This window comes from Carex rostrata, chromosome 16, assembly GCF_964058835.1.
Source record: "Carex rostrata chromosome 16, lpCarRost1.2, whole genome shotgun sequence".
Classification (NCBI taxonomy): domain Eukaryota; kingdom Viridiplantae; phylum Streptophyta; class Magnoliopsida; order Poales; family Cyperaceae; genus Carex; species Carex rostrata.
Window position 1 is genome coordinate 6,308,276 of NC_135933.1, and position 22,722 is coordinate 6,330,997.

Here is a 22,722-nt window from a genome sequence, read left to right on the forward strand (position 1 = left end):
CTCTTACAGTCAAAACAGGGAAAAGTATAGCCTACGTGATCCCAACCATAAATTCTCCCTTTCTTAGATAGATTGTCAGTCAAATCGTTCTGGCATCTTTGCACGTGAATCCACATATAGCTTATTTTGCTGCAGCAATTATTTACCTCACGTTTGAAAGTTGTAAATTTAAAGCAGATGTTGAAAAGATAAGTACCTTATTAACCAATTTTTATAGAAAGCAGAATTCACCTAAAACATTTTAAGTGGAGAAAATCTCACAATCAATCTCAATAAAAAAAAATTACACATCAGGGACAAATAAACACTCCATATAAGGAGAAAATTATCAATATAAGACTTGTATAATGTACTAAAACACTACATGATAAATCGAAGTTTCCACTTGGTCTCTTTCTATGTTCTCTTCATGATGTATCCAACTAAGGCACCAAGGAGACCCACAATAAGAAGAAACTTGAAAGAGAACCCACTGCTCCTGTTTCTCGCTTTTTTCAGAAGTGCCTGATTATTGTTTATACAAGAAATGATTAATTACCAGAGAAACTAACTGTAAGTTAAAACTACTAGTTAATTTCACTATAATGGTTTGTACCAGCTCTTGCCGAAGCTTCTCATTTTGCTGAAGGGCAGAAGTTCTCTCCTCTGTAAGCTTGACGATTTGTACCTGTTTGTAAAGAAATTGCAAATAAATAACATCTCAATTTATGAAAAAACAAAACAGTAATTTAAATGGTCAATGATTAAACTCAACAAGATACCTTGGGTTCCACCTTTGACCTCTCATCAAATGATTTGGATACCTGTAATCATTTGCATAAAAAGAAATAACTTTGCATTAAATCAAGACTAAACAAGTTTGTATCCAGCCATGAATGGGTAATATTTTAAACTACAAACTTACAGAATCAAACATGACTGAACTACGATTCCCGTTTTCAACATTGGAGAAACGAGGGGATGTTCCTTCTTCTGGCTCCTCTGGTACAGGTGATGGGTGGTTCGTTGGTATGTACACAACTCGCAATTTGCACTCTTCTATAACCTTTCCTGGTTCTTTGCTAAACTGTAAATTGATTTAATTGCAGTCAGCATCAACTACTCTTGTTCAATTTATGTCATCAAGTACACTAGTACAGAATAATAGTTCCATGGCATGTATTACATACTAGATTGTAGCATGCATTATCATAATAAACGGCTCTGATTAATTTTTTGCTCTTTTTTTCTGATTTTCCTTTGTTTTGAGCATAGTTCAATATTTTGCCAATTCATAGTTCTGAAAAAGCTAAGTACCAGTTCCGCAGTTACGTCCTTGGTAGTTGAACCATCTTTTGTGACAACAGTCTGTATTAAAAACTTGTCTCTGCAATGCATGTCAGGTGGAGCCTCTTTTTGTGCTTGCATAGTAACTGTTCAAGATATTTTATGCATTATAAGAAAGTAAGCCACTATTTAGCTTAAAGCTGTTATTTTAATAGAATCAAGGTCTAAATTAGCCATTGTAGCAAAACTGGATACTACTACTATGTGCTGAGCATCCAGAGGACAGATTAGAAGGGTAAAATCGGAATGATAGGGTAAGGTTAAAATGGATTATCCAACATGTAATCTCTTCCACTGCCAAAAATTGACTAGTGTATTTTCCCCATCTTTTCCATTCTTTATATCGTAAAGTCAAATCTCAACTACACCATGCAAAGATTGAATAAGTGACAAAGGTGAACTTATACTTGATCTATGACACCTCACCCCTGCAAGTTATGCAGTTGGTCTACAGTTGCATTCCGTGATGCATCATAACTGTCCATTTTAGTGTTGGTTATATATTACCAAGCGTGGCCACAGGATATGAAAAAGGTTTTTATTTGTGGATATTTTCCATACATATGGTAATGATTTACGGGGCTATACCTGTTACATCACAAATAGATCTGGGTTGCACAACCCCGATATTTGGCCGTACACAATATTGCTTGGGATTTGTTGTTTTAACCTGCAATTAAATCAATAAAACAAATAACTAAGCAATAGTCCATGAAAAAAAAATTACAGGAGTTCATAGATTTAAATATAAAATTGCTTTCTTAACTAAAAGAGTCTCTTGAAATGGGAATTCAATAAAGAAAAAAAATTACACTTACAAACCTTAAAGGCCACAAATTGATCACTTTTGTTGGTGAATTGCATAGAACATGTGCTTTGCTTCTTTACTTCAACTACATAAACAAATTAGAAAAGGATAAATTGGTACATTTTAATTAAGATACAGATATGTACAGCTAAAATTTGGATAAGTTAAAAAAATTGAATTGGAGTAGATTTGAACTAAGATGATATCAATGGTAACATTCAACAGCAGGAAAGCACATAAATCAGAATTCAGATATATATAAACAAATGACAACTAGATATAAAAACTAGCCCTCCTTTCATTGATCAGCAGATCTCCAATCTAGATCAGGTTCAGAATGGGGGACAAAAGAGTTACTGATTCATCTGAAAAGAGAAATATTGTTTTGAATAAAGGCACTAATATGATTAACATACATATACTTTGTAAAATTAGATAAATCAAGTCGAAATCTGTTTGGGGGGGGGGGGGGGGGGGGGGGGGGGGGGGGGGGGGTGGAGGTGTGGAGGAGAGACAGTTCCTCTTTCATCCTTTTTAATGTTTAGATCCAACCCAAAAGAACTACAGAATGTGAGTTGCAGTGAACGTAGATCAGCAAAACCAACTAAATTATACATAAAATACCCAAAATGGAGAGAAAGTCCCTACATACATTACCACATTTTCCCAAGTAATTCCCGTAATGAATGAGGGAACAGAAACGAAAAATGAAAATAATGCAGAGATTGCGACTTACAAGGAAACGCAAGCTCGGAGGGTTGGATCTCAAGCAAACCACTAGCCATTTGTCTTCTGATCTCTACTCAAAAGAGCACGAATGGAATCAAATTCCGAATAAATATTTCTCCTTGATCGTTCAAATTAGTAAGAGAGGTCGAAATGTTGAATGAGGAAGGGGTTCGAATTTGGGGATATTTTACTTGTCGTTGGTTTCAAATTGTAGATTTCCTATCTGTATTGTTTGTTCCGTGTCTCTTCGCTTGGAATTTCGCTCGGATCAAACATCAGCGATGTTACTCATATGCATCCTCAAAGAAATATTTATTTCAAAATGCTCCCTTTATAGCTGAAGTCAACGGTCAACATACGTAGGTAAACTTTACTAAATTTGTAAGGTTATATGAGAAAATTATACAGAGAAATTTTACTTGAAGTTCAAACCTTCTTGAACAAATCTGGCCTTTAAAGAAATTAAAAAGGGTTGGCCTGGTACTCTGGTAGTTATTGCCAATGATGAAGGTTAGCAATCTGACAACTTTACCCCGATTGAATAGAACGGAAGCGCTTTAGATGGAGGTTAAAATGGGAAGAACGGTTGAGGAGAAGCTTTTACAGCTGGCACTCCAACGGTGTCAGCTGGCAGCTACGAGGCCTTGAACCTTGAAAGAGAAAGTGCTTTTCAGAAAACATGATTTACCATAAAAAAGAGGACCACAGCAGATCCATCACAGTATTCATCACGTGATCTCTCCAGTTCTGTTGTCAAAACTCAAAACAGTAATTCAGAATTCACGGCAGATCTGGACTGCTCGGTCTGACTTATTGCTCACAACAATCTAGCAATTTGCAAGTGCATATCAGTGTTGTAAAAAAGTTCTTTTAGACTGATTAATTGATTGATTAGTCGTTGACGGTAATCAAATTGTCACTAATTTTTTCAATTAATTGGCCAATTATTTTTAATTATGACCAATTATTTTTTAATTATTCTTGATTAATCGTTTGACGGTAGCATGTCCGTCCGATAACCATATATTGTTATTTACAAGTTACAACATTGGTGCACTGCATATACCCACGGAATTCATATCCAGGTCAATATGAAATCTGAATTGTTCGTTTAAATCTGATACGAATCTCATAGCAGATCCTTATATTTCATATTTGATTATGGTACCTAATTTGGGTATCATATCAAAATATGTTTGATTTCAATGAAATCGATGATATTACCACTACTTTTCAAAAAATATATATATATATTTCAAATAGACATCACATTAATTTTAATCAGACTCTGCCAGTAATGTATCCAGTCCACCCACCGAACTTTCAGATATGTTTTTAATGGCAAATAGGAAACATGAATATGATGAATAACCATCTATTCCATCTAACATTGGATTTTTTTTTTTCAAACGTTGAAAACTTATACAAGTTCACACTTTGAGTGTAGTATTCGTATAGAAAATAGGATAAATTTCTTTGGACATTTAGAACAAAAAATTCCTATACTAAAGTATAATAAAATTAGCCTATAAATTATAATTCCAATTCCAATTTTTCCTCTTAAATTATTTAAATTTTTATTTATTCTAATCAAATTCTTCCAAAAGCTTTTCGGTCTAAAATTAACATTAATCAAAAGTATGTCAATGAAAATAATTTCAAAAGTTTTTTTTTCATTTAAATTAATATAGATAAAACTAATATTACGTCAACAAAAATTGTGTCACCTCAGCAAAAAGATGTGGTTCGCCCCGGCAAAGGATGTGAACTTAACAACAAAATATCAACCTTTTATACAGTGTAGCCTAGTTTTAAATCTGAAACAAATTAAAATTTCAGTGACCAGAGGTTAGACAGAATTTAACAAATAATTTATAATGTGGACGGATTCAATTATATTATTTTATAGTAACACATTTTGATATTATATGTTTATAAGTTATTTTTGTGATTTTAAAGTTCAAATAATCGATGTAAACCGTTCAACATGGTCTTCATATTAAAATGTTCTTGGAGACTAAATTTTATATTTTTTAGAATTCTATAGTATTATTAAGATGCGTACAAAATTGTTGTTTTCAAACAATTATAGATCATTGAAAAACAACAATTTTCAAAAATTATAAATAAATAGTAAACAATTTCCAAAAAAAAAATGTAAAATTTGGTCCCAAGCACATTTTAATATGGAGATCATGCTGAACGGTTTGGATCGACTAATTGAATTTTAAAATCACAAAAATAACTTATAAACATATAGTGTTTAATCTGGAGATCATGTTGAACAGTTAGAATCGACTATTTAAATTTTAAAATCGCAAAAATAATTTATAAACTTATAGTGTCACGTCACCGACACAATAAAATTGGGAAATTGGATCGTCCCTCATTTATAATATATAATATGTAACGAAATTAAAACTCGTTTGACACCGGCATTTTTTTGAGGGAATTATGGACTAACTGACTACTCTGACTCAAAATTCCTTCGTCAAACCAAAAAAAGTTAATCGAGAATATCACTCAAAGTTATTTTCTTAAAACCACTAGTAAAATATTTTGACCCTGTAAACAAGTACTTTTCTATCTCTAAGATTTGCGCTTCACATAGATACTCCGTAGACTCCAATAAAGAAAGGGACAATATGCGAGCTATGCAAGTAACAAAGTGACAGTAAAGCAAGTCTTCCAAATTAGAGGGCTTTGGAATATTTTCGAGGCCCAAAAAAAATTAAAGTATTTTATATGTAGACACTGAGTTTGGCTAGTATAACATTAGTGTCATTTCAACCTATATAACACCAACTCTAAAACCTATCAAATCGACTTGAAATGGTGAATCCAAACCGTTCAAACTGATATACTTCATTAGTTGTGCGTTTACATGCAAAATTTATAACTTTTCGAATTTATTTAGTACTAAGTCAAGCGGTCAAATGTGTGAGTTTTTAAGTTAATTTTAATACATTAATTTTTCAATATTTTTACTGCTTGATTTGATACTAAAATAACTTGAAAATATAAAAAAATTGTATGTAAACGCATCACTCATAATGTAAATCGGTTTGAACGGTTTGGATTAGTCGTTCGAAGTCGATTTGATAGGTTTTAGAGTTAGTGTTATATATGCTGAAATGACACTGATGTTATACTAGCCAAACTCGTAGACACAATAATATTTTAAGTTTTTCATATATATAGTTATGTTATATTTCACAAATAAAATTATTACTTCTACATATAATTCAACAACAATAATTAGATTTTAGTCTAGTTTGGCAAATACACATTATTTTTATGTATAAGATCACAAGTTCGAAATCCATATAGAAAAAATCATTTATTATAATAATATGGATATTAAATAAATAGGTGGCTTGACCTCCAACCTTTACTTAAAAAAATATTATAAGTCAACAACTTAGTATGTAGTTTTGAAAATTATGACTTTCAATATTTTTATAGAATAATAACGAATTGTTGTTATCATTAAATTCTAAATTTTAAAATTTTAAATATAACAGTTTGATTTTTCTAATTGTCTTTTTCGATAAAACTTATTTAAAATTACTAAGTTTTTTTTTTTTGAGAACTCAATGCAATATGTTCGAAATTTTGAGAGGTACAAATTTAACATATTGTGTTTGGTGTTTTCGAAATGTCATCCAATGACAGTCTTTTGACTAAATATAACCGAATTTTTTAAAAATATCATAATAAAAAAAAAACCAAATAGTAGGGGTGTCAATGGCACTCTTTTATCCGTTTATCCGACCTGTACCGTATTCGATAAGATAGGTATAGGTAAGATTTTTTTTTCATAAACTTATCGGGTACATGTATGGGTATGGGTAAAGATTTTTTTTCGTTATCAAAACAGGTAAGGGTACGGATAAAGCCTATTTCGTATCTGTTACCCGATCAAGTAATTATATAAAAAAATTATATACATTATGAGGAGGGATCCAATTACATCTTTTTTTGGTGACATCGAATTACACTCTCCATTTACGAAGTTTTCAAAGCTCAAATAGTCGATCCAAACCATTCAATATAATGAATATATTAAAATGTGCTTGCAGATCAAATTTTATATTTTTTTTACTATTTATTAAGTATTAAAAAAATCGCTATATTCAGACCATTGAATTATTGTGCCCATCTTAATAAATAGTAAAAAAAATTCAAAAAAAAATGTAAAATTTGATCTGCAAGTACATTTTAACATATCCATTATTTTGAATGGTTTGGATCGACTGGACTTTAAAAAATATAGAGTGTAATCTGGTGTTACTAAAAAAGGGCGTAAGTGGATCTCATATATTATATATCTTAATGAGTATTGAATTATTATCCATGTCCAACAGTCCAACTGGCAACTACTCTTGATCTTGAAAAAATAAAATTTATTAAATTTTCTAACTTGAACAATTGACCATTTTATGTAACTGTGTTAAACATAATTCATCATTAAAACACTTGAACAATTGACTATCTTGCTTTTATTTGCATGCCTGATTTTTTTTTATTAAAGGACAGAGATATTTGTGTTTTTGAATTTGTTTTTGATAAAAAAATAATTTAGTTGGAATTAATTTTTATATTAGTAATGTGATTATTGATAAGCATAAATTATATACACATTTGATCTAGATTTTATCATAAAACAACCTCAAATATCTTGTATTTTTTAATATAAAGTGATTAAAATACACCTGGAATCAAGTTACTGCGGTTATTTGGCTTTTCATTGCAGGAAATGATGAAAAATGGCAAAAATACCCCTCAGTGCGGATCAACCACACGCACTGCGGATCAGTGCAGCCGCATTTCCAACATCCAAGCGCTGCACAGGAATTTTTCCCAAGCCTAGTGCGGATGTAGTTCCACCTGCAGTGCGGATGAGCCCAGCCGCACTCAATACTTGGCCGATTTCAGAAACTTCAGAAAAACATTATCTACACATAGTGCGGGTCATCCATCCGCAGTTCCACCCGCACTCAAATAATTCGCAGGAGTTAAATAAGGAAACTTAGACTCAGTGCGGGTGAGACCATACGCAGTGCGGATCAGCCATCCGCACTGGACCCGCAGAAAGCCAAATTTACACAGTTTCAACACGATTTCTATTTTTGGTGCTTCATGGACATGTTTTACAGCTAAATATGGACAAGACAACCTAGGAAATAATCCGAATATAGCCCCCACTCACCTCACAACTATGCTTCTTAATTGGGCATAGTCCTTGGCTATAAAAGAGGAGGTTCATTCCCATCCAATTCATTATCTCATTCTCTCTCTCCACACACACAATACTTAGCGATAAATTTTGAAGTAAGGAAAGCTTTCAAATAAGAAGAAGAAGGGTTTCCTGAGCAAGATTCGGCAAGATAGAGGTTTTTGATTTGTTAAAGGGTGTAATTACTTCTTTTATTTCATTTCTTCTTACTTTGCCAACTTTTTGTAATAGATCTCTTTAAGAGAGAGTAGTTATCTCTCTAGGGGTTTAGGGTCAATTTTATGAACATTTTTTTTTCTATTTAATCAATGGTAATATAATATATAGAATAAGAGAAAAGGTCTTGGTCCACAGACCTTTGTCCACTAACTGTCCACAACTTTATTCAATTCCAAGTTCAACTGTTTAAACTTCCGATGGTCCCCACCTTCTAACGAATCCCGTCTCCTCCTATTTAACGCGACACTGTACCTTTCTTTTTTTGAATTTCATTTCTGATCAGATCTGCTCTGCGATTTCCTTCCTCTTTCGTCGCGACGGAAGATTTAGACGTGAATCTCATTCAAACTATTCGCAATTTGTTTCTTCTTTTGGATTTCTCTTCCCTAGTTCGTCGCGAGTTGATTCAAGCTAGTCGCCATTTCATCGGTACTGACTTTCATTCAAACGAAATCGTGATTTTTGCTCTTTTTTATTTTTCTTCTCTCATTCATTTTTCCTTTGCAATGATGATTTTTTTTTTAGATTACTGACTCGATCTCATTGTTTAAACATTATTGCGACGGAACCTTCAGGAGTGGATTTCGATCGGATAGAAGACAACGAAATTCAAATCTATTAAGTTTTTTCTATTGAATTTGTTGTTTTCATTGCATGCAGTAACAGATCTAGCATTTTAACATAAATTTTATTTGAATATTATTTGTATGTTGTAATTTCGTTTGATTTTGTATTCTCCATTTTTTACAGTACATATATATCTGAATTACAAGATATTGTCACATTTTACAGGATATCGCACATTGAATTTGGCAGCGATGACTGTTGACGTCATCTCTCCAGCAATATGGAGTATATCTATTAATTTTTACAGTATTTATCTTAAAATGAGATCCATGATGACATACTTTCGGGTTCATCGTCACACAAGTATTTATACCTCATCGTGCAAGTATTTATACCTATACTTGAAGTATTTATCTCCAACCGTAGATCCTGCATCTCCGCATCAACCTTTCCCAATCATCCATGTGTCAACCTTTCTCTAACAAAAACTAGTTGGCCACATAGGTATAAATACTTGTAATACTTGATATTAATACTTTTAAATGTCAACAGTGTCATATGTGGAAAATACTAGGTATAAATACTTAGATGACAAGGTATAAATACTTGTGTAACGACGAACTCGAAAATATGTCATCATGGATCTCATTTGAAAGATAAAAATGCGTATAAAACGTTCGTGATTTTAGATTCGCAAATTCCTTGTAGATCGTGAGAAATATGAACTAGATTGAACAAATAAAATTGAGAGATAATGGAGAGATGAGAGTAGAAGACAATTATCAGGGCCCTAATATATATAGATTTTTCCGCATTAGAATGAAACACAACAACAACAACAAAAATACTTTAAAAAAAACTGCGACAAGAAAATATTGCGAAAAAAAAATTATAACTACCAAAAATAACCTGAATCAAGAGACGAGAGCCACATATATATTAACCGTTGATTAAATTAGAGTATACTATTCAGATCAATTAATCCTGGAACGTCACAATCTGATGGGAATGTTTTTAATCAAATTAATGTGACTAGCCCTCTAAGAAGACCAGGAAAAGTATGCCTAGACTGTAAATAAAGGAACTTTTGATTTGTCAATAACACAGAAAGCAGCACAAGAATGCTTTACCAATTAATACATTTTCATTTTTCTCTTGGAGTGGTACTAATTAAGGAGCGCCTCTCCGAAATCAAAATATAAATTTTCTTGGAGGTAAGATCCATGCTGCTTCTTCATCTTTTTGTTTCCTTTTTCTTTTCCTTGAGAAAGGATCGATGGTAGATGCATCTTTATGTGATCCCATGCTGAAGTAGTAAAACTGGTTACAGACCGATAGACGTTCTCATCTCTCTCTGAAGAGTTATATATATTTATTTAATTTCAAACAGTACTTTGAATTACCACTTACCAAGAGGCCAGATAATCCATATTTTGTCAGGCTACATAGCAGTTCTGACTTTCTCACACTGTCTGGTTTTAGTAGTAAAAGGGTTGGATCCGATCTCTTCTAAGCGATTTGCACATGTGATTTAAAAATGACAGTCCAAATCTACCTGGAAGCATTCAATGAATTAATTCTGTATTACTGGAGAGGAATCTCTCTGGTGACTGGTGAGGAATCAACTCAAAGTTTGAGTAGCTTCTTTCGATTAGATTCAGGTAGCATAGTTCGGACTGCATCATCAAATCTAAGATCAATTATACAAGTCGAGCAATTTTCGAGCTCTTGATCTCTGTGTTCTCAATTTAGGTGGTGGTCAAGTTTGATTATCTGGTCAATCAAGATCTATATCTGGTAATGTTGTGATTGTTGTCTTATCTGCCACAACAAAGTTGATTTCGAAATATTGGTGAGGATTTTTAGGTCAAATGTGCAAAATGACAGATTAGGTGGGTAACTGATCAGGTCTCAAAGTTTAGTGGATACGTATTAAAAATACATAAGAAATGTATGATAGGAGATGCATCAATGGGGTACTCTTAACAGCCCCTGTGTGAACTTTCGGTTTTTTACCCAATTCTGATTTTCCTACTGTATTCTTATTCCTTCCAATAAATACCAAAAACAGCATAGTAAGGCTTTATTTTGCTTTTGTTAGAAACATTTGTAACGGCTCTATTGTCTCTTAGGAAAATAGATATACACGTATTGTGTAAATTGTAACTATGAGAAATACATCAATATAATAATTAATTCATTCAATTAGATAAATATTTCAACTTGGGTTACAGGTCCTATGGATTTTGAATCAGTCAGATTGATTTTTGATTAGCTAGCCAGTTGTTTAAGATGAGGCTTACTTAGCCAACTCTTTAATTTGGATAACATACCTTAAGCTTTGAAACACCCCTTTTGATATGTTTTCTATATACATTTAATGCTTTTCGGAGTTTGCTTTGCATAATAATTTGATTTTGTTTATTTATTTGTAGGTCAGCTATTTATCGGGTCGATCAACATTCGAATAACTCAATTGTTGGGAGGGACGTAACCAAACAAATTTATCAAGACTACATTTCTGACAACGACCCAAATGGAAAATTTGCATCCAGACAATGAAAATTGGGAAAATTTATATATTAACCTGGGGTACATAAGCCAGATACTTTTTGAAGAAAACAAAAATGACACTATTGATGAATGTTTTGAAGGGGGAGCTCTTCAGGCCATTGAGAATTCCTTCTATGATGTTCTTGAAGAGAATCATTCGTCTCTACAACTTAACGGACATCATTCCAACCAGTTAGAAGCCTCCACATTAGGCTTGAATCAATTTTCGGGTTCCATCCATGGTAAAGCGCAAATTGAGAGCGTAACTGCTTTGGAGTATAAGAGAGGGATAGAGGAAGGATTGAAGTTCCTTCCTAGTTCTAGTAACAATAAACTGGAGGTTGATCCGCAATCTATGAAGTTTTGGTTTCCTTTTCAATTTAACAATGAGACCGGTTTAATTAAAAGGAAGTTACAAGAAGGGAAAGGTAAAAGGAAAACAAATAGTATCGTGTTGTCCTTCCTCGAGGACCAAAAGTGTAAAATTCCTATGTTTTATTTTAGAAATCTCATTAGAGACGAGATGTTCGACAAAGTGTTGCTTTGGCATGGAGACAATTTTGAATGCCCAAGTGCTAATAAAATTGATAAGGTGATAAATGAGGAAACTATCCATCTTAGAGCTCTCCTTCTCCAATGTTCAGAAGCAATAGCTATGAATGAGTATCAGAGAGCAAAAGGACTTGTTAAAGAGATAAGAAAGCATTCTTCTCCTGATGGAGATGGTGCACAAAGGATGGCCCACATATTTGTCATTGGGCTCGATGCTCGCTTAGCTGGAACTGGTAATGAGCTCTATAATCAACTAGCACTTTCATGCTCTCCTACCAGGGACATTTTAAATGCACATTCTCTACTTCAATCGGCAAGCCCTTTCATAAGGGGTTCTTTCTATTTTGCCAACAGAGCAATAGGTAATTCATTTGATAAGGCACAAAAAATGCATATCATTGATTTTGGCATTGACTTTGGCTTTCAGTGGCCATGCCTGATGCAAGGTATTTCACAGATGAAAGGGGATGCTCTAAAGCTTCGAATCACAGCTATCGATATTCCCCGACCAGGCTTTAGCACTGCCCAACAAATTGAAGAGACGGGACAAAGGTTGGAAGATTATGCTAGGAGCTTCAACATTCCCTTTCAGTATAACGGTATTTTAGTTGCCAAATGGGATTCCATTTGCATCGAGGATCTCAGAATTGAGGGCGATGAAGTGCTTGTAGTTAACAGCCTGTACAGGTTTGAGAATTTAGGCAGTGAAGCTGATACCACAGAATGCTCGAGAAATAATGTTCTTGATATTATTAGAAAGATGAGGCCACATATTTTCATTCATGGAATTATAAACGGGTCATTTAGTGATTCCCTTTTCGTCACTCGCTTTAGACAGGCGCTGCTTCACTACTCAGCAATGTTTGATTTTCTCGACAGTGTTGTTCCAAAGGCAAACAAGCAGAGGCAGTTCATAGAAAGGGTAATATGGGCCCATGAAGCTATTAATGTGATAGCATGCGAGGGTTCAGAAAGGATTGAAAGACCAAACACGTACAAGAAATGGCATCAGAGGAATCTGACAGCAGGGTTTGAACAACTGCCATTAAATCCTACTATGGTTAAGAGAATCAAGGATAGAGTAAGTGAGGTTTTCAACAAGGATTTCTTTGTTGAAGATGATCAACAATGGCTTCTACTGGGATGGAAGGGGAAGATAATACATGCTCTTTCAACCTGGCAGCCTAAACAAACTTAATGTAACATTTATAATTATTACACATATTTTGAGCAATTCAAACAATTATGTTTGGTTTTGTGATAATATAGTTGCCAAACATGCAACAGCCGAGTGAAAATATAATTGGTAATAACATTTCCGTTATTGGATTTAAACAATGTCCAAATTATCCCAAATTTACTAAAGAAACATATGTTTCAATTCTTTTTAAAACAAACCATATCTGAATATTAATCTGCGCTTTCCTACGTTACTAGACATCAAAATCTACTAAAACATATTCACGAGTAAACTCTCATAGTTGGTTGAATTAAGAGGCTCAGATCATCCATCTAGATCCAGAACGTGAGAGTAAGATAAAATAAAAATAGAGTGAAACTATGGTAATATGCATATTACACAAAGGACCATGCCATGGACTCATATCCCTGTTTTTAAAATTTGATTTTCTGCCTATCTACAAAAATAGTAAAAAAATCTCAAAAATATAAAATTTGGTCTACAAGTACATTTTGATATGAAGAACAGGTCAATCCGTAATATGCATATTACCATAGGCTCACTCTAAATATACACCGATTGAACAAGAATACATGGTGCCTTCTGGTGAAGTAAGAAGGAAATAGAATTATTTTTATAAGAGTAGGAACATAATTCAAAGAACAGAAATATACCATACCGACCAAAAATTTCACATCAAGAGATGGAACCATAAAGATGTAAGAGTTTCTACTGGCACACCTAATTTTGAATATGAAGAAGGAATGCATCTTTATAAATTATCACCAACCACCCTCAATCACCTAGTGCTTTTCTTTTCTTAGCTGTGTTCATGTAGGGCCGTATCACATATTCATTTTGTGCTTCTTTCTGATCTAGTGTTCCGAGCTTTATCTGAAATTGGCATGATTGGCAGTGTGATGTTAATTCATAATCTGTGTATAATAATTACAACCAAGTGTAAGAAAAATGGATCTAGTTTTATACCTGAAAAAGCTGCAACTCAAAGCGAGGACCCACCTCCTTCAACTCGATGGATTTTGGACCTCCATGCTTTTCATATACATGGTGCCTTCCAATTTACAAATTAGAACATCAAAATGTGCACAAAGTGTTCAAAATACAAGAGATTATTACAAAAAGAATAAAATCAAAATACACACCTGAAGGAGATGTAATCTGATTGATTTGCAAAAGTGATTATTCGCTTGGAATCAGGCTTTGGAACTGGAAATAAATGTTTAAGAATATTTGCTGTCCTTTCTCCAACCTACAATTTATAATTTGAATTAAAAGTTAAAACACGAAGAAATACCCTAGAGATTTGGTAGAAAGATAAAGATGGATCGACTTAGAAATCATAAAGCGATGCAATTGCCATCATTGACATATGAGTCAATAATAGATGACAATGAGGTATTTGAGATATCTGACGCGCATCTGGGTACAGGTTTCTTTTGTTACTGTGAACTTTAAGGACCTGTTCAGATATCTTACATTGGTTTTGGGGCTCTTTAAGGACACTTCACAGACATGATTGAGTCTCATATTAGTGCACCTTGTGACTCACACATAGGTGTAGGTTAATTTGGGAAAGACAGTGAAACTCTGAACATTTCAAGGGTTTAGAATTTCTCATTTGATGGTCATTGGAGAAGCTCCATTTGTTGGTTCAGTAAATGTTGATTCAATTAATCCAGAGGCCTTTACTTGCTCTTCAAATAGTGGTTGTGCAGTGCATTTAGCAGTTAATACATAATAATTTGTGTTATCTTTACTGTTAAAATGTTTCAATTGCTATACGTAAGATATCCATTTAAGATCTTATAAGGAAAAAAACCGATGACCTTAGTGCTGAAGTTGTTAATTATCAAATGTGGATAAGCCTCTGACATTGTCCCCATTGCCTTCCTGTCCTTTATATCATGCCTTGTTACCTATAAAAGAAAGGTAACTTATCGATCAATTAAAAAACACCAGAGGACTACACTATAACATAATTATAACAAAATAGTCTACATACCACATTGAGCAAACTAAAATAAGCTGTGGGACCAAATGGCAAATGAGAAACTATCAAACCATCAGGCACACCACGATGCTCATGCACCAATATTACATCAGTATACTCATGTGCACGGCAAGACTCTACTATCTCTGAAAGCACCTACAGACAAAGATGAAATTTTATTAGTGTAACATCATATCCAAGTAAATCACACAGTGAAATATGAAAACAACAAGTTTGTATTACCAAGTGACTTAGAGGTTTAAAATCCACCATATAAACATAAAATTTATTGTTTCATGATGAAAAAGATCATTACAGGACTGACTAACTTGTTACTTCAATTCAATAACTACAGCCCTACAAAACACCAACACAAAAACACACACAACCACCACTACTACAAATAGGGGTTTTCATAAGTTCGGTTCAGTTAAAACCGAAATAAAATAGGCAAACCAAAATTTTATTCGGTTTTAAAAAATACAACCAAACCAACCAAAATAAACTTATCAACCAAATTAAAAACCGAACCAAACAAACTGAACTAAATATCAATTTGTTCGTTTGAACTGAAATTAGAAGACTAATAAAAAAAATAAACATTTTTTGTTAATTTTTTGAATTATTTTAAAGGCTCAAAAAATAATTTATTTCAATACACAGAATTGAATTAGGATTTAGTGATTTTCATACTCAAGGAGAACGAAAACATTAGTAAAAAAAATATAGACTCAAAAGATTTATACTCCTCTTTTTGGTCGGTTTGGTCTAACCGGTTTTAAAAAATTCTAAACTGAACTCAACCAAACAATTAAACCGGTTTTATAAATGAACCAAACCCATCCATTTAACCAGAAAAACTGAACCATTCAACCTGAACTCTCTCAGTTCGGTTTAAACTAAATAAACCAGATCCAATGAACACCCCCAACCACAAAAGATGAAACCCAAGTATGCACAAACCAATGCACGCAAAATAAAACCAATTACAGTAAAAAAAAATAAAAAACAATAACAAATGCCAGAAACCAAGAGAGGGATAATCCATACCTGACCACCACGATTCATCCTGATAGAGTTGGGGAAAACTATCTTCAGCTCCTGATTATAAAGCAAAGTGAGCATATGTAAAAGCGAAACAACTCACAGAAAATTACAGAAATATAATGTAAAACAGGTAGGCTACCTTAACAAATTGAGTCAAAGGGGCACTAGGGTTTCGAGATGTGGTCAACATTATCTTGGGGTCACTCACAGTAGCACTGGCATATTCATCATCTATCAAGCTTCTTGGGACTTCTCTCACACAATTAATAAATAATAATTAAGCACAATATTCAAGTATATCATATAGAAATACAGCACTCCTATTTGCTACTTGTAGTTTGCATCATTTGTAATTTGCAGCATCATTAAGATTCCCATTTGATGTAGCTATAAATGTGTACATACAGTATTGGTGATAATAGACCAAACAGATAAACCTCAAGAATCACCAACAAATAAAAAAAAAAAATTATAATAATAAATCAACACAATTCCCAAAGTATCATCATTTACTGATGGCGCTACCAGTCCTCAACCAAACTGAATTGTCTAGGTACAGATATAATGTTGCTATAGCAAATATTTGAAATAAAAAATTAAGAAGAGAGAACTGACTAGCAGTGTTTTCATCTTCTAAATCAATCTCGCGGCGGAGTTCGGACTCCACATTGCGAAGCTCGGTGGGGATTGGTTTTCCCTCCTCTAGAGCCTGCCTAACCTTGCGCTTTTTCTCATAGTGTTCTCTCTCTTTCCCTTCCAAGCTCTTCCTGTAGATGTACTCCTTCTTCAGCCTCGTGTATCTTCTCAACATCTCTCTCGCTCAAGTTTAAACTTGCTGTTGCCCCTACTTTTGTGTCCTTCTCCTCTCTTTCTCCAAAACCCTAGCAGCTCGGGTCTCCGGTACTCGAGGAATCCTCGATTAATTCGACCCGAATGTTACCCGGCGACCGGTCTAAAGTCCTTCCATAAACGAGCCTTCATCCGGCCCAATACGGAAGCAATTCGTACGTAATAAGGCCGTTATATGCATTAGGATTTACTTGAAAAAAATTAAAAAATGAATCGGGCTTAATCTGGGTTTAGGGTGCACGGACGGACGATGCAATCCAAAGAACGCTACATATGGCTCTTGCGCTGCATGAAGCAAAAAGAACGCTACATATGGCTCTTGCGCTGCATGAAGCAAAATTACTCTGTTAAAATCTTTACCCGTAATGTGCATCGTTATAGTTGGGATTGCAAATTGCCGCGAATCAGATTACCTGACCGAGGATAATTGAAATGGATGGTCCAGAGTTGTTCTTTTAACTTAGCACGAATCTCAATGCACAAATAATATTGCCCCCCCTGCGCTATCCCGAATAGGCACTGGCTGAGAGCAAATCTGAGACGTCTGTTTCAATTTGCTTGAGTCAGGCACCTGGGGGGATACGGATCCTCCGCCTATTACATGGGTCGTCGTTTCAAATGGCAGACCGGCTAAATATGAAATTCGGACGGAAAACTGATTATTGGATTTTTTTTAGAATGGTAAAAGTAAAAGTTTCGGCAAAATGTTTTCTTATTTTTGTTTATCATACGGTTCACAAACACAATGATTAGCTTTTTAAATTTTTTGATACATCTCATACTGGGAACTGGGAAGCATGACACGTCCGATCCCGCTCCCTTCCGTTCAATTCCCTTTACTATACGTAGACGTTTGCTTCACACGAACATTAAAACAACATGCACACATCATGAAATAAAGTCTGATGCCACTACATTTGTCAAATTAAAAAAAAAAAAAATCGTCCAGGGACATATTTGTTTGCATAATTTGATGGGTTATTTTAGCAGCGTTTTAATACCAGGCGAGCTCTCTATGTCGTGGGCTTAAAAATCAGATTTGACGGGCTTAAAATCTGTTTTACGGCCCATCAAATTCAGATGGAAAAGTTAGTCTGATACGCTACCCGGCGTACACGACAATTTTTGCAAGCGACTTCGGACTCGGACAGCGACACGGGAAACCTATTCAAGTGTACGGCACTATGCTGTCATGAGCCGACGGCTTCCTATCATCTGAGGTAAAATAATTTTTTGTTTAGAATCTGAACTTTAGATCTTGACCGGCCGATTTGCTTTGGCACGATATTAAAGAGACTGTGCATTAAACTAGGACTGGATTCGCCCGAATTCTGATCGGACGGTCGAGATGTAAACACAATTATTCTATTACCTCAGTGCATGCTGATTGCGGACTCGCCACAGTGACACTGCGTTTCAAATTCAGACGGACTCAAAAAGGGAAATCGGCGATTTTGTCGGGATTGTTTCCGCTTATACATCTTTGGCTTTGGCGCTGCTGTATTTCAAATTCTCTTTCTAAAGAAGAACTATTTCATCACTATAGAAAGAAGTGAAGTCTATTAGAGAGAAGAAGTTAGGGTCTATAATCTCGAAATAATGTCTCGTTCTCTCGTTTCTCCGCCTAGAGCGAAGGCGACTTCCTGCCACTCGCTCCTGCAAGAACTTACGGTTTGCTTCCTCTTTCTTTGTTTGATATATTTGATTTTGTTACTTCTCTTTGAAATCAACTGTTTTCATTCTTGGTTTGATCTTTACCAATTCCCAGTGCTTAAAATTGGTATTTCGACTGTTACAAAGTTTTTGTTGAGATTGCATGGCCATTTTCTTGAAGCCTGTTTACTTAATAAATGTGGAATTTTTGACAATTTCTGAACTTTGCCTGTTTCGTTCTAGTTGTCTCTAATTTGATTTCCCAAATACACCTTCAAGCTTGCATGGTTCCCTCCAATTTTCATTAATCGTTAACTATTTCACTCTGGTAGGGGTTATTATATATGTGAAACCTATTTTTTTGTTAAAGTTGCTTGCTTACTATGTTGAATCTTGAGATTTCCACTGCATTAATGCAGAAATTTGACTTACTGAACCATGCTGCCGTGTCCTATTTCTTTGTTTCTGTTGAGTCTAATTTATGTGAATTCTTGCAATAAGCTTCTCAATAGATTGCTCTTTCTAACCCTTCCTGTACCTTTTAATTTGCTTAACACACTTTCTTGTTTGATGTCTTAATTTGTGAACTTCACCAACTAATTTTAGAAATGTTGTTACATGGGACCAGGATTTATGGGAGGAAATTGGAGAGATCGAAGAGGAAAAAGACAGAATGATACGACAACTTGAAGAAGAATGCCTTAATGTCTACTGGAAGAAAGTAGATACTGCGAGAAAGCACAAGGCAGATCTACATCAAGCCTTGGAAGATGGCAAGGCTGAAATATCTCACCTGATGTTGGCATTAGGAGATCACGAGTCCCTTTGTCAGGTCAGAGCAAGAAGTTCTCTAAACAATATTATAAATAGGTTACATTCTCTTATTTCATGCTACTACTGATTGGATGTGGTACCACCCTCCGATGGCTGGTTGGATTGGCATTTTTATGGTTTGGAATGTTGAATTGGTTCTTGAGTGGATTTAATTTAGATTCCAACTTACTGGTCACTTAAAACTATAACAGTTTTTGCAGGGCATTACATCTCAAATTTGTATAAGTACCACATTTTTGCATTATATCTCTGGTATGGTGTTGATGGGTCATTAAGTGATCTGGATTTATAATGGAATTAATCACACCAATGCCAACATTTTTGTTTTTTTTTTCTTGTATCTATTGTTGATTTTTATTTGATGGTCAAGTACTGGTTACATTGTCTTTATTATTTCAGCTGGAGAACAAGAAAGGCACTCTCAAGGACCAAGTGGCCATGATACAGCCTCTGTTGGATGCTCTTAGAAGCAAGAGAGAAGAAAGAATCAAAGAGCTTATGACGCTTCAAGCCCAAATTACTCTTTTAAGTGCAGAGATTGCTGGAAATGTTCATAGTACCAGACCAGTTCAAGTTGACGAGCATGACTTATCCGTAAAGAAATTAAGTGAGCTGAGTTCCCAATTGGAGGAGCTACAAAAAGAAAAGGTTGTTTATTTCATTATTAAAATTTTGCAATTGAATACTTTTTCTTGTGCTTATATTGGCTTTAATAGGACATAAGATTGCGAAAGGTGAATGCATATGTTGCATCAATCCATGAGTTGGCAAATGTGATGTTGCTTGATATAAGCAAGACATTTTTAGAAATTCATCCATGCTTTGGTGATGGAAGGAAAGCCACTTCAAGGAGTATCAGCAATGACACACTTACTCGGCTTGAATCCACCCTCAGTGATTTGAAGCAAGAAAAGAAAGATAGGCTTCAGAAGGTATATATTTATTTTTCTCAAGCGGTGAATTATTTGTTCATTGGTTACTCCTATCTTTAAAGGTAAGTGTGGTTAATTTAAATTTGATTGTATGAAGCTGTCAGCAAAGGTTTAGTGGTATTATAAATTTTTTTCTTTGAACTAAGATCTATCATAACAAGTAAATGTTGTTGTTTGCATTTTTGCAGCTCCAAGGTCTTGGAAGCACACTCATTGAGCTATGGAATATCATGGATATGCCATCTGATGAACGAAACAAGTTCGAGCATATCACCCGCTTGATCTCAGTGTCACCCGATGCTGTATTCGGTCAAGGACGCCTTGGATCTGCGGTTATTGATGAAGTAAATTCCTTTCTTTTGTTGACAAAATGTAATAGTCATGTTCAGAGTAGGTTGTGTATTTTAACATCTAATTTAGCTGCAATTCTTTGTTTTGATAGGCTCAGCATGAGGTGGAATGCCTGAATTTTCTGAAGGCAAGTAAGATGAAGGAGCTCGTGTTGAAGAAACAAGATGAGCTTGAAGAAATATACAGAGGAGTGCATATGGATATTGAAAGTGATGCTGAACGCCAGATACTGATAGATCTCATTGATTCTGGTTTTTATTCATACTTTGCTAAAACAATTATTATTTTAATGCTGCTAATGTGTGTAGTGACTCTGCCTCTGTATATTCACTTCTTTCAAATTGGCATGTAGGTTCGGTTGATCTATCTGATCTAATGGATGGAATGGATGGTCGAATTGCTAAGGCAAGAGAACAAGCTATAAGCAGGAAGGATATATTAGAAAAAGTAGAGAAATGGAAGTTTGCAGCTGAGGAAGAAAGCTGGCTAGATGAATATGAAAGGGTACATTTATTTCTCTCTCAAGTTTTTGTTAAATTCAGTACATGTTCTTGGTTTTGTCAAGTAGATGGTGACTTACTCAAAAAGGAGAGAGAACTCAGGCATGATTTTGTGTGTTCAAATTTGCAGGATCAAAGTCGTTATAGTGCTGGCCGAGGTGTTCACAAGAACATGAAGCGTGCTGAGAAGGCTAGGATACTGGTGAACAAATTACCAGGTGACCCTTTAATATTTTGCACCTATAAAATCAGCTTATGATCATATTCAATGCTAATTATCTATTTTATGATGTAAATATGCAGCTTTGCTGGAGAGCTTGACTTCAAAAACCAAAGCATGGGAGAAGGAGAAGGAAATGTCATTTTTGTATGACAAGGTAATCTTGGCATGTACTTGTACACCTTTTAATTTCAAGCGAAGTAATTGTCAAGTCAGGTTGATTTATGATGTATGGTATGCTTCTTATTAGGTGAGATTGCTTGATACCCTTGAAGAGTACACCAGGAAGAGGAAGGAGAAGGAAGAAGAGAAAAAACGATCGAGAGTGGGTCTCCTTAGTTTTTTATGTTCCTTTTGAGCTTATTGTTAATATAATCACTAATTATTATTTTCAAAGTTGAAAGTTCCTCCGATAGACACTATTACAACTGCAGTTAAAAGCTAACAAACTGTACTTAAACTTGTTCTGATCTAGATTATTACCCACCAAACAACTAAGGATTTGGACAAGATTTAGCAAATTATGAAAGATATAATAAAATTTTTAAGGAATATTTAGAGCATATCATAAGCTATTACCATGCGAAATCTAGGTTAATTTCTGAAGTATTTTACAACATTTCATTACAGGAGCAGAAGAAGCTGCAAGATCAATTTATGGTTGAGAAGGAGGCAATGTTTGGTGCAAAACCAAGCCCATTACGTCAGTTCCAAGTGAAGAAACCTCTGGGGCAAAGCTCCAATGTCAATGTGGTCCCTACTGGGACCCCATCAACTCGTCGCATCTCCACTTCTCGGCATGGTGCCACCTCTTCTGGTAAAGGGAGAAGGGAGCTTGGTGGGAAAGCAGCTGTTTCAGTCATGCCAGTCAACTTTGTTTCTCTTCCCAAGGATAATTAGAACAAGCAACAGTAGTCTTTGCTCAGTGGTATGTGCACAGCCTTTGTGCCAAGAAATATTAGAAATGCTAATAGTTGATGTTACTTTGTTGATATCTCCTTTCTTATTTTTTGGGCATATATCTGTAGTTATTGTTACTCGGTATAATGTTGCTTATGTAAATGAAGCACAAAAAATGGCGTGCTTTACTATTTGACACCTGGGTTTATTATTCAAATAGAGCTGAATGCAAATCATGACTGATTCGATCTT

At 34.6% G+C, this 22,722-nt stretch overlaps 3 protein-coding genes and 1 pseudogene across 4 annotated transcripts; 2 read left to right on the top strand and 2 right to left on the bottom strand.

The window, feature by feature from the left end:
- Positions 1-193: 193 nt before the first annotated feature.
- On the bottom strand, positions 194-3,297 carry LOC144566997 (vesicle-associated protein 1-3-like). The gene is made up of 8 exons (XM_078317024.1): positions 2,871-3,297; positions 2,149-2,219; positions 1,915-1,996; positions 1,297-1,412; positions 905-1,066; positions 762-803; positions 596-667; positions 194-504 (listed from the first exon to the last, which is right to left on the bottom strand). Exons 1-8 carry the CDS (start codon positions 2,917-2,919, stop codon positions 397-399), a joined length of 702 nt encoding a protein of 233 aa, XP_078173150.1. The 5' UTR covers positions 2,920-3,297; the 3' UTR covers positions 194-396.
- Positions 3,298-9,988: 6,691 nt separating this feature from the next.
- Positions 9,989-13,277, top strand: LOC144567248 (scarecrow-like protein 9 pseudogene; annotated as a pseudogene). Its single transcript, XR_013515377.1, has 2 exons — positions 9,989-10,102; positions 11,324-13,277. The product of XR_013515377.1 is annotated as a scarecrow-like protein 9 pseudogene (transcript).
- A 490-nt stretch (positions 13,278-13,767) lies between these two features.
- On the bottom strand, positions 13,768-17,152 carry LOC144567249 (uncharacterized). Its single transcript, XM_078317338.1, has 8 exons — positions 16,847-17,152; positions 16,371-16,480; positions 16,235-16,285; positions 15,197-15,340; positions 15,021-15,110; positions 14,337-14,443; positions 14,161-14,245; positions 13,768-14,067 (listed from the first exon to the last, which is right to left on the bottom strand). The coding sequence occupies exons 1-8, from the start codon at positions 17,040-17,042 to the stop codon at positions 13,969-13,971; spliced, it is 882 nt and encodes a 293-aa protein (XP_078173464.1). The 5' UTR covers positions 17,043-17,152; the 3' UTR covers positions 13,768-13,968.
- Positions 17,153-18,477: 1,325 nt separating this feature from the next.
- Positions 18,478-22,713, top strand: LOC144567562 (65-kDa microtubule-associated protein 5-like). The gene is made up of 11 exons (XM_078317725.1): positions 18,478-18,751; positions 19,362-19,565; positions 19,967-20,215; positions 20,284-20,499; positions 20,688-20,843; positions 20,942-21,101; positions 21,203-21,354; positions 21,481-21,568; positions 21,654-21,727; positions 21,821-21,895; positions 22,201-22,713. The coding sequence occupies exons 1-11, from the start codon at positions 18,680-18,682 to the stop codon at positions 22,468-22,470; spliced, it is 1,716 nt and encodes a 571-aa protein (XP_078173851.1). The 5' UTR covers positions 18,478-18,679; the 3' UTR covers positions 22,471-22,713.
- Positions 22,714-22,722: the final 9 nt, after the last annotated feature.